Below are 12,831 nucleotides of genomic sequence, written 5' to 3' on the forward strand. Positions count from 1 at the left end.
TTTTTTTAATATAGTTGTTATTGATATAACTACAACATGGTGCTATGTAACAGCTTCAGGCCTCATCTGCAAAGTTAGAGATTCTATGTTCTTCACAAGTTCACAGTTTCTCGTAGATATTTGCAGTTTGATTACGAACTGCAAGAAAGTGTTTCTAATAGAACTTATATAATTCTAATATACAAATCATAGGCTTCGAGTAGTAGGTTTTCAGTATATGGTAAAATTTATTGAATTTCGAAGATCTCTGTGGTTGGGATTTACATGTTTTATATGTAACGAATACAGGTTCCCCAATTAATTGTCCTAGAGACTTAATTTTTACAAAATGCAAATACATTACAAAGGTCTCGGAGGTGTACTTTTTTGTTACAAAACCCATTCATTCTTCGTAACTCGTGTATACATTCATCTCCATCACTTCTGCCGATTGTGGAACCAACCCTATGCAGCCCGTGGGGATATTGTAAGTACAACATATCCATTACACGCGAGAGGCGGCTAGTGCGTGGCGTGTCCGCTAGAGGCAGCACGCACCGGTCAACAATGCTCCCCCGTGCGTGCACGCGAGCTGAGCCAAGGAAGGATCTTCCCCACAGTCAGTCGCGCGTCCACCACGGGACGTGAAGTTCTTGTGATTGTTGTTGTGTCATGTGCGCTCCGAGCTCGCGTCTCCAACGGGTGTTTCAGTGTTGACATATCGCCTGTTGCCGGTGTCAGTGCTGTTGTTGTCACCATGATTGTGAACAAAGTGTCGTGGGAAGTTGCGTTCATTTTGATTTCCCAATGTGTACATTTTTCAATACAAGCCGCTACGAGGCTTGTGGATGCGGGCACTGGTGAGTACATGTCGCTCATCAATATTTTATTATTTAGATACATCTATAAATTTTGGTCAGTGATAATTACACAATACAAATAAATTTGGTATGTTTTGAAATAATGTAACGGATAAATGAAATAAAAGATTTGATTGTCAACGCTTCCGCATTATTAATGTGTCAAAATGTGTATATATTATTACATACATAACAAATTACTTATTTTATCATAGACAAGAAAAACTGGATTTTGTATAACGTTATTTTTATGATAATGACAATCGCTCTCATTTACTAATTAATTATCTTAATATTAAATTATCTTAAATTATTGATAGTAAAGGCAAAATATTACAAACATTATAAAAGTTATTCGCCGGATTTGTAACAACCATAACGTTACATTACTAAAACACAATGTACGAGTATATTTACATTCGTTTGTTATTGATCAATTTAATAAACATTTATCTGAATAATTAATTAAATTTAACATAATAAGCTGTTAAAAAATTGAGTACTAAAATACAGTCTATATGATAATGCTGTTGAATCTGAAATTGCGCACTGGCATATTGGTTATAAATTACTCTTTCAAAATATTTATATAATTGTTGATTTAGCTCGTACAAGTGCATTTTAATCACATAGTAATACCAGGAATTAACTAAATATGGGAAGTGGGACTTGCAAACAATATCTATTTTTACTGTAAACAGTAAACACATTTGGTTTTCAGTCACACCTGTTTAAAGATCATTTTACAAAATTACCAAAACATAATCAGCTACATACTTGTAACTGTATTCACAATCGAATTTAGCATTTGTTTAGTAAAGTTATGCATCGCTCTCTTTATTCATTATCCTGGTGTGATGTATTTTATGTTGCATATGAAACATAATAACTGCAAACTAATTCTGTGTTTATCACATACGTTTTAAATTGCAAATATACTTAGAAGTATTCATCTGCAGTACATTTACAAAAAAATACAATACATACAAATAGTTTAGAGGTAGGATATAGGCCTAGCTATAAAACTTTGACGTATTGTGTTCACTGTAACCTCGAAATAATTTAAAATAATGGAAACTTTTCAATCATGTATTTATGGACTGAAATATTATATTCTACGACTACATAAATTAAACAATTACACACTAAGCAGCAACAGATAGCAGTAAGTTATATACCTACAATTATTACTTAGTGTAACCACAAAATAAAAAAAAATAATCTAATTTTTCAATTGTTTATTTATACTTACTGAAAATGTATATTCTACGCTAAATAATTGAACAAGTGCACACTAAGTCAGTAGCTTTAGATAGAAGTAAGTGATATAACTTAAATTATTGCATTTACTGTAACCTTAAAATAAAATTCATAATCAAAATTATTCTATTATTTATTTATGAGTACTAAAAAATTGTATTCTACGGCATGTATTATAAAATTACATAACATATATTTTTCATCTACCAAGGATCCTGTCAAAAGGTTTTTCTCTACACTTGAAAGAACCGATACTTTATAATATTATTTAACCAATGCAGTTTGAACAGTGTTGAGCACAAATTTGGTAAACAGCGATGAACGCCAGCTCACTTGTGACAACCCTCGCATTGATATAGAACAGTGGAGTCGCAGTCGCCCGGCAACAGGCACCGACACTAATTGGTCTGTATTTCATGTGGACAGATACACGGCCTTAATTTGAAATTTTCTGTCGTGAAACCCCCCCCCCTCCAGTATGAACCATTAATCTTTCTTACACGAATCTCGACAAATGTACTTCCAACGCAACCGGTCGCATTTCATTACATACAAGTAGATGTTCGGCTATAGCTGTTTACACATAGCCGTGACGTGTTTAGAGAGTGTAATTATTATAATGAAACATTATCCAATTCTGCGAAATGTGTTTTACGGTAAACAATCCATTACGGGTCCATTCAAACATTATTAGAGCTGATAAATATTTACTACAGACTCCATCAGCGGAACCCACTCGGTTATTTGGTAAACAAAGTCCTCCTCTAAGCTAGCTTTAACTATATTTACTGTAACATCCTTCGTGTTACTTTGAATCTCCTCTGGTTACAGTTACCGAGAAATAATCTACAATGTGCTACATATTACAGGTATATATTAATTACAACCTCACGATATTAACAAACCTATATATTATTTTCCCTTATATTACACTATTCTTGTGTGATAAAAGTGATAAATAAATCATTTTTGTATTAGATCATCAAATGTGCATCGATTACAAGAGTTGAGTAGGTTTTTTATCCTAAGATTGCATTCTCTAAATGAGAATGTTAAAATATGAAATATTTTTTTGTGTCAATCTTTTTAAATTATTCAAGAAATCCCCCTTTCTAAATTAATTGTCTTATTTGGAAAATCTGAATCTGAATGTGATTTATTTCCAACATTCTTTGAAAATGTTATTTCAAATACTTTTCCTCCACCATTATCCAAATAGATTAAATTATACGAGATGCATGCTTACAAATATATTTCCCGAGAACATTGAACTAGAATTAAAAGTTGTAGAGGCGTATTTTAAATTTCGTGTGCACTCCTTCCTTAGTAAACATTTTTTAAGAATGTTAAAAACAGAAGGTCTAAATAAAAATTGAATATACTGTATTGCAGGCTGCAGTATCGTAAGCGTCCAACACTGATACATATCGAATCATCGGTATTCATGAGGAAAGATTTCCGGTTCTCTAATGGAGAGATCACGGGTCGGTCCCATCATTATTTGACAGCAATGACAGCCAAGTGACGCATACAAGCTAGCATTGTCAAGAGATACAAATAAAAATATTAATCAAAGAAAATTGTGTTCTACTTTACTTAGTATACGTTTTATTTGAAAGAACAGTTTAAAAACTAATAATGTGATGGAGAATAAAAATCTATCTAGTATATGTGTATTTATAAAATATAACAAACAAAACAGTTTAACATTACTTGCTTTTTACAATTTTTTACGGATAAACGTGTCTGATACAAATAAAACTTGTACATAACCACTGCACTTGCTGCCATTACAGACTTGCACTATTAGTGTCAGTAACAGGTAATTCAGTGGTTACCTATTACCAGGATACTGTTGTTTCAATAATTGTTGGGCTGGACGATATAACATAACGACTTTTTGGTTTTGGGTTATGCGGTTTGTTCCAGTTTTTGATGCACGTTTTAGTTACTAAACATATATCATGTATAAAATTATCGTCAAATTTGAAATTTTGTACATATGTCGGCACTAAAACATTCAAGCACTTCAATAGCACCTTTTTGTATGTACCAGGGGAAAATAAAGTAGCAGCTTCTGTTCCTTTTATTTGGCGTTTAGTCTTGGAAAACTTACACTTCACTACACTAAATTGTATGATGAAAAGTAACAATGTTTATCTTTTCATATTACGTGCGCCATATTAAGGTAGGATTGCGCCATACCATGTGTCACGTGACCAAGCTTCTCTGAGAGTGTAGGCAAAATTGCAAGTTTAAAACTACAGTCGTAACAATGTCATATGCTTTTACTCATATGGTCATATGTTTTTTTTTTATCTATCTTCTCTGTGATTTTTCGTTGTCCTCATAGTTAATGATAAGAATATTGTAAGGATTTTCACCAAAGGCTATGGAGTAACATGTACTGTCGTCGAACTCGATGTTTTCTGTATAGAAATTAAGTCTATATGAGTTACTTTACGAGATACTGTGCGTACTCACAGATATTAATTTTTCTGCCCATTGGGTGATGCTCAGGCAAGGAACTCCTTTTATGGGATCACTGTTCAAATTCATAAAAATATTACCATGATAAGTGAAAAGACGGATCTTTGCGTTAGATTTTACCAAATGATTTCATAACATAAAGTTGAAAGTTACTGAAAGAAGGCGCTGCCACAGTTATAACAATATCCTTAGACAACGAAGTCTGGCACGATTCCAATTTGAAAGGCACGCTATTGAAAGCTCTAGAGATATAAGATTTTCATCGTCTTGGAGTTACTCATGATTATCTCTGAAATGTTTCAGTTCACAATAGCAACGGCAGAGATAAAATAACTATTAAGGTTTAACAATAATCAATCTTGTAAGTATTAGTTAAGTTTCAACAATTCATAAATAATATAATACTACAGTACACAGTCTGTAGTAATCTATCTTGTTAACTGTAGTAAACAGTTTCTATTTGTTCTTTTTAACTTGTTTAAGTTTCTGCCAACAAGCTCCCAATTAAGAAATTAATTTTAAGGCAAAATGTTTAGAGTTGAATGACGTTAACCTGCAAATTTACTTATTTTTACATATATTTATGGACTTTTTTGTGATGATTTAAAATTTAAAAAATAATTATTTACAATTTTAACGCGTGTTTTTATTTAATAGAACACGTGACCATTTTAGTACATAATGGTCTTTATGTTCTTTAGACTCCCTTTTGAATCCGCAAAAAGGGTTTCCATCCTAGCTATTCTAGGAGTTTTCTTCTGTTCTACGCCTACTTTATTATATTTTACTAATATTACTATGTAAAACTACAATACAACATATCGTCTGAATCGTCAAACTTTTTGTGAAAGATATGTTATGTCTATCGACGTGTGTAGTCTATTTATTGGTAAATAACACAATAATATAACATTTAATGTTATTTTATTGGAAAGTGGTAGCCTACAAGAAACACTTTTAGTGAGTGAATTTACTGTGAGGCACCTTGCACACGATTAGGATATAGTGTAAATATTTACTTTGTTATTATTAATTTAATATTTATACTATATATAGTTCTTTCTATGCTATATAATATTTAATTACTAGAATATAGCATAAATATACAATTTTCTATAAGTAATATAATATTTATACTATATATAGTTGTATGCTGTATAATAGAGTAAGGTTGATTTATGTCGCTCAAATAGGAATAGAAAACCCTCAACTTAACTCGAATTTTAAGATCGCAAGATTTTTATAATTATCAGAGGGTATCACCTTTGGCCAGTATGTCCTTCACTGGACACCACAAAAAGTGAGGTCACATCCTGACAGGCATAGGGCTGTTCAGGAGGGGCTCATTACTAATTACAATATGTAGAAATATTGGGTAAAAGTTCAAGTGGTACAGGCTTTGAAAACAATCTTACAATGACTTCTTGTCTGAGAATGTACACGACTTACCAGAAAATTGTGAAAAACAATTGTTTTATTTTATTACCTTAATTACGGAAGCTATATTAAGTGTCATCTGGTCTTGTACGATGACGATACTACAGTTAGTGTTCTCTTGTACTAATGGTGTCTCAAGGCTTCCAGAATTGGTTTGAAGTGCCTTGGACCAATTTCATTCATAATTTTCAATAAATAATCTCTAATTAAATGTCGATAAGAATAAGGTTATTAAACTTTGACCTGGTGAATAATGTTCACAAGGCTTTTCATTACAATGGGGATTCCCTCATACATTCAGATCACGTCTCGTTCTTGGGTAAAATATATCCTGACCTAAGTTGAATTTTTCAAGTTAATCAAGTTTGCATTAGCCTTGCCAGGGCGCTTTATTGCCTTCGACTATTTCCATTTTTTGTTTTATTATAAAAGCGTATTTCCTCAATATTCCCATCAGTATAATACCAGACACGAACAGTTACAATATTCCTAAACATAGATTAAAACTCTTACAATATATATTATTACAATAACTGGAACCAAAGATATGTAATCCCTTGCCTGACACCATAAGGAAATGCCCTGAAAATCCCCCTTTTGAAACCCCTGTTGGGCTCCTTCCCTGGAAATGGGTAATTTTATAACTTGTCGGAATTCTTGAAATGTTGTCTCTCATAATTTTAAGAGTCGTGTAAAACAGTAGTAAAAGAAATATATTGTTTATATATTATGACTTTGTTGCAATATTGTAATATGTCAATTATATATAAAAAATTGTATTCTATGTTATAGATGGAATGAGGTTTAGTAATCCTATGATTTATAAAAAAACTTTCTTATTGGAAATACCATTTATTGTTTCAGTACCGATTACGTGGAAGTAATAATAAAGTAAATTTGTAGAATATCTAACAAGGCTTCGACACTTGACAAAAGCTGTGGCGCTAGTAGCGGCGTGGCGCGGCGTCTGTGTCGCTAATTGGGCAATACATCATCTGGACGGTAATTGGTGGCTTAAACCGTTCCTTTCCGTTCGACGACGGTGACAGACCGGGTTCTTTTTACCCCGTGATAAATCCCGCACGACATTCGGTTTGACATCGCCACTACAATTACACGCCATCGGCAACGACAACGGTTGTTTTTGCTCGGTGAAAAATACCAGCAATACGTGACAAAACCCCGCGGCTGCGCTGGCAGGAGCAGCTGGCACTCCGGTAATGTCCCAAGTTTATGTGTTAATCAAGTGTTCAGAAGTGTATTGCTGTAGTTCTGTGAACAGTCGGCTGGCCGGATAATTCATGGTGACAGATGGCACGTGTGGTTCATACGTGCACTAAATTGGGATTTGTAAATTTACAGACCTAGAGAGTCAAAATGATCCTCGATAGTGAATTGTAGTACATAGTAGCAATTTTACTACGAGAAATAATTCGAATCAGTGGTGTAAATAGAAAATTATTTCAGGACTGGGAGCTGACACGCAGGATGGTTTACAAAGTATAAAATAACGTCTAAAAATAGGGGCTCGAGATTGTTTCCCCGGAAAGTTATTGAGCTTTAAGGCCTTATAAATATGTTTTAGGTTAAAACAATGTACTAGGTGCTGTTGTAATTTTTCTCTTTTAAAAGTCTGGGGGTGGTTTTTAGTCCCCTAAGCCCGCCACACTTTATATACGCCCATAACTTGACTTGCTAAAATCAATTAATAATGAAGAAAACAATGCATTTTGAAAGGAGCAGACGGACATTAACGAATTTCTTACGAACAATCCAAGTAAATAACTTCTTTACTTGTGTCTCTATGTCACATGATAAAATGTCATATGTATGTACTCAGTTTGTCTATTCTGAATTTACCCATATGATATTACATTTTTATATCTATAGCTAGGATTTACCCGCGGCTTTGAGTGAATTTCCTGGCGAAATCAGGGACCCGAAGGGAATATTATAATAAATGACGTTCTGAACACCCATGAGATAAGTCAAAATTATTGGAAAATATTCCGGTCTCCTGATCTATTACAGATTATTAATTTTAAAGAAATGTTTTTGGACCCTGAAGTCGGAGAGTGGAAGTCGAATTTTTATTCAAAATTCCGTGATATTTTATTCAGTACCTCAAATGATCTCAGTAACAAATGAACTATTGAGCCAGTGTGGAGGAATCCTGATGTCGGAGCCCTTAGGTTTTCAGCAACACTATCAGTCAAAAAATCCCATTACTTTGCTTAGAAAGACATGATGTTTATACTTTGTTTTCTGACAGTATTATTCTGGACATTCGCCATCGTCTAGGTATTAAAAAATCAGTAACGCTAAGTTTCTAGATCTGCATTATGACGTCTTCTTCAAGTGAATAACTAAAACATAGGTTAATATAAACAAACGTACCAGGGTGTTGTGATAGGCATAACTGAGGAATCACAACCACTACGTTGTCTGTCAACTTCTTACACACCAATTCTAAATCATGCACTTAACAAAAACAAACCCCTAGTTATTAAAACTGAACTACAGAATTCATGTCTGCACCCACCAACCAACCATATAGAACTGGTTTTTGTTATTGTGCTATTGTGAACCACATGGTTGTTGTAATTCCTAAAGCTCTGGTATGATAAGTTTATCTCAACTTAGATTGTAGGCTGCATTAGTTTGATTAGTTATTCAGCCGAGGAAGAGATCAGATTGCATATTTAAAAATTTAGTGTATTGATAAATGATGGGGTGTATTTAGGTTAGAATGACAGCAGCCATGTTTTAGGTACATTACGTCTGTGTTAATGGAAACAGATTCAGAAGTTAAGTAAAATTTCTGATGGCTCTTATATTAGTCTTTGGCTGTATATGTGCACTTCTAATTTGAAAGAATTGTACTTCTAACGTCAAAGCTGCCTTGTTGCCCCGATCAATGGTATAAAACAACAATAGTGGATTTTATGACACTCAGTAAGTCTGTATTAAAACTGGAATAAATGTTGCCTTCAATATCTGCTTTTAATTGCTGATCGAGCGCTGCATTTATAATATTTGCCAAAGTTTGTGGTATATTTAGTATGTTTTTAGTAAAATAATTTATCTAGATAAACACTGTGCTCACCAGTGATTACAGGAGAGATTTAGATAAGAAACCTAAGCTTGTTACTATCAAACTACATTTTCAAGACTATAAATTTTCCTAAATGATTCCATTAAATGAAATGGTATATATCCCATAACGCTACGATTGAAAGTGCATCAGAATTAACATTGTTGTTATGGGGAAAACCTGAAGGTCATTTTACTACGACCGGATCTTAATTATTGCATTCCTATCTCATCTTGGAGTCATGTAACTTATTTACATGGCATAGGTAGTGTTGTTTGCAAACGGAAATGCAGCAGTCCGGAAATTGGTCTGTCACTTTCTAAGAAACCTTTTCCACACAGTAATGTGGTCCATAAACATGTCAGCAGTCTACCTATCACCTTAAGTGCTTGGACATTCAGCAATTTTGTGGACATAAATCTGTCACAAAGGCAACTGAAGACTGATGAGACCTCTTTGTGGGACAACAGATCGGTGTCACAAAACCTTACCTGTGAGGACTGAGCAGGACTGAAGGCTAGTTTGTCAATATTGACTCAACACCCGGCCGGCCGTGTCAGCCCATTATACCCCGCGTGGGTGCGGCTAGCGGCTGGCGGCTGATGTGGCGGTTCGGCCACTCTGACAGACCGCTTCTTTGTCTGCAATCTACACCCTCGCAGCCGAAGCGGCTAGACGGCCGCCCATCTACATGTAAATTACTCTATTTCACTTAGTACCTTCCTTCAGTTTTTGTCGGCTCGAGAATTGGTTTTCTTAATGACTGGGCGGGTAAGAAAGTGTTTATTGATTTTTTTACGATGCTAGTTTTAAACAGCTTTCTCAGGAGTTAGTTTTTTAGTGGAATGAGTTTTTAGGCCATAAACATTTGTAACTCATTCATCTCACATAGCACTTAGAATATTCGAAAGATAATAGAATTTCGGACATTTGCCGAAGTTAAATGTTGCCTAAAAAGTATGACACCGCGTTTCGAGGATTGAAATCTAACCACTTCTTTAGCTTAAAAAATACATAAATTATGTAATGTCTTAGAGCTATTTTATACATAAGAGAAAATGGGTAGATTCCAATACTTGAAAATCGTAGTGTTATTCTTTTTTTAACTTATAATGATGGAAAATTTCCGAAATCTTTTTATTCTATCAAATGTTTCATCGCCAGCAACAAACTGTAAACAAAGAACTTGAAATGTCTTGGAATGCTTCAGTTTTCAATTCGAAACTCTCAGTATTACACAAAGTATATTTTTCCTAAATAGCGCTATTGCATAGAACTCTACATATTTTTGTAGCGTGTATATTGGGTTATCTTAGTTCTCTAATGTCTTATATAGCGTTGTACTTGGTTTTTGCTGTATTTTAGCGTAGCCAAGGAGTTTATAGGTGTTACACCTCCTCCTCACTCAGCTGTGATCTCTACGCTAGAACAATCAAACATTTGCACATACCATGTACTGGCCATAATTGAAATCCACGAAGACTAGTGCTAAAGTTGTATTATTGCTCATAATTACAAACTTAAATCTAACCATCTTGGTAAAAGGAAAACTAAGTACCACTTGGTCACATCACTAATAAGAACTTGTTCACAACTGTACAGCTTACATTGAATGGTTGAAAATAGTACAAGAATGTACGTGCCATGATTATCCATAAAAGTTGGTGAATGATAGACTACAACATACTTGTTAATTTAAACTAATGTATCATTTATTCCAAAATTATATTGTAAAATAAACATAAACCAGTAAAATCTATTACCATTATATAAGGCATCCTTAAACACCCTCTCGCCTGGGATGTATGATAAATTTTAAATTTAGTTCTTTAGGAGTGAGAAGTAACGTCGTATGAAGTAGTTCATTATACGAGCCTACCAAATTTCGAACTCTAACTTAATGTTTTTGGGTGGTCTGGACATTTTTAGAGGAAAGGCTCATCCAAAAGGTTTAAAACATGACTTCGACATCCATTTTTCCAGGGTGGCCGTTGGCTGACGGTGGTTGGATGGTGCATTTTATCAAGCTGCGTCAATAAATTTTTCAGTTGTTTCTTATTTTATAATGCATTCATTACTGATGAAGGTTGATTTGAAAGAATAGCAGCATTTTATATTATATGAAACTGTTATTTGTGTGTAGTACGTGGTATGTTTAATAGGAGTTCTCTCTAAGCAAGTAGCATTTTAACTAAGCAAACTAAATATTTTCTGAGGAAGCGCTCCAAATTCATTTAGAATATATATTGACCTACATAGTGTACAATCATTAGCATACTCAATGGATTATCCACTGGAGTAAGTACAAACAAATAATTATATCACTTCAGAATCCCTATTAGAGTACAGAAGAATATTTAACCAAGTAAAGGAGCAACAACCGGCCAAATATACGCATGAATTTAAAGTCACTTCAACCTTTTTTGGCGAAAATTATACAAAGATAATTTTTATTGGGAAAATTCGAGCTTATATTGGACCAACTCATGATGTTGATGTTGATAGCTAAAGGAAATGTTTAAAGTTCGAATATTATTGTAAGTAAATAATGATGTTGAAGAGACTTTTCTTTTATTATCGAACACGTGTTTAGATTCTTATGACAAATCGCTTATTAAAAATTTATTGTGGTTTTTTCATGAATCATGAGTAGGCTACATTATGTCACCGATATTGATAGCGTATTTTTTTCATACCGTTATTTTGTTTAATAATACCGTCGTTTGGATAATAATATCGTATCGTCGTTCAGAAAGGTGTCACGTTGATTAGCAACTGACAATAAATTAATATTTAAACACCCATTACTCAACATTACTCAACACGTACACAGGCAATCCTACCTTTCATACTAGTATGTTACACTGTGTTATAATCTTTACTGACTTAGAATCAAATAATACATTTTGAAACAACTTATATAAAATACAACTAATCTCTTAGCAGTATCGCGTTTGTGTATAATACCAGAGCTGTTGTCTGCTACAGCAAATCCACCTCCACTTTCCTCCTGTTTGATCCAAGATTAAATTCAAATCAGTGTATACAAATAAGCAAACAGCAGGGTGCAGTCGCCGCGTTTGTCGGTAGTGTAGGCAAATATCCACGGGGCCGCGCTAGTGTGGCGGTTCACAACACAACGACGCCTGAATATACAAACCTGATACAAACATAGCAGATTGTGTTTATGCGTTATGTGCGCACTGTTTATAAGGTACCTCCATTGCGCCGCGCCGCGCCGTTACGTTAGGTTTCATCGATGGAACTCACGTATACTCGCTCGGTAATGATCCAAAAATATGTTTGTTTTCTCTTCTCTTCTATGTATCCTATCTGTTGAGTTTGAAGCATTTTGTTCACTAATCGATAACGGATTACAGTGAAACATGGAACCCATAAGAGAGGTTCTTGTTGTTATATTTTCTAAGAAGATATTTAGAGAAGTTCACAAGAAGACTACGGTTAAGGCCCACAGACTCCAAATATTCTAGAATATTAATTTTTCATAAATCTAATCATGCTTGCTGAATTACTGGGATTTTGGTACTTTAAATTGCACCCTATTTATTTATTTTAAGAGCTGTTAAGGGGTTTTGTAATAAATATAAATAACAATTTGGATTTAGTGCAAAATTAAAAACTAGATATTGTAATTGCATTAAATAATGTACATTATTCATTTTGTATTTGATTATTATTTTCCTTAACGAT

General features: G+C 33.9%; 1 protein-coding gene across 1 annotated transcript in view; it reads left to right on the forward strand.

Moving 5' to 3' along the window:
* Window positions 1-592: 592 nt before the first annotated feature.
* Window positions 593-12,831, forward strand: part of LOC124364091 (lachesin-like) — a 98,734-nt gene continuing 86,495 nt past the window's right edge. Inside the window, exon 1 of the mRNA XM_046819274.1 lies at window positions 593-839. Coding sequence (XP_046675230.1) covers window positions 737-839 — 103 coding nt within the window. The 5' untranslated portion in view covers window positions 593-736. The remainder of the gene's footprint in view (window positions 840-12,831) is intronic.

This window comes from Homalodisca vitripennis, chromosome 6, assembly GCF_021130785.1.
Source record: "Homalodisca vitripennis isolate AUS2020 chromosome 6, UT_GWSS_2.1, whole genome shotgun sequence".
NCBI classification, from domain to species: domain Eukaryota; kingdom Metazoa; phylum Arthropoda; class Insecta; order Hemiptera; family Cicadellidae; genus Homalodisca; species Homalodisca vitripennis.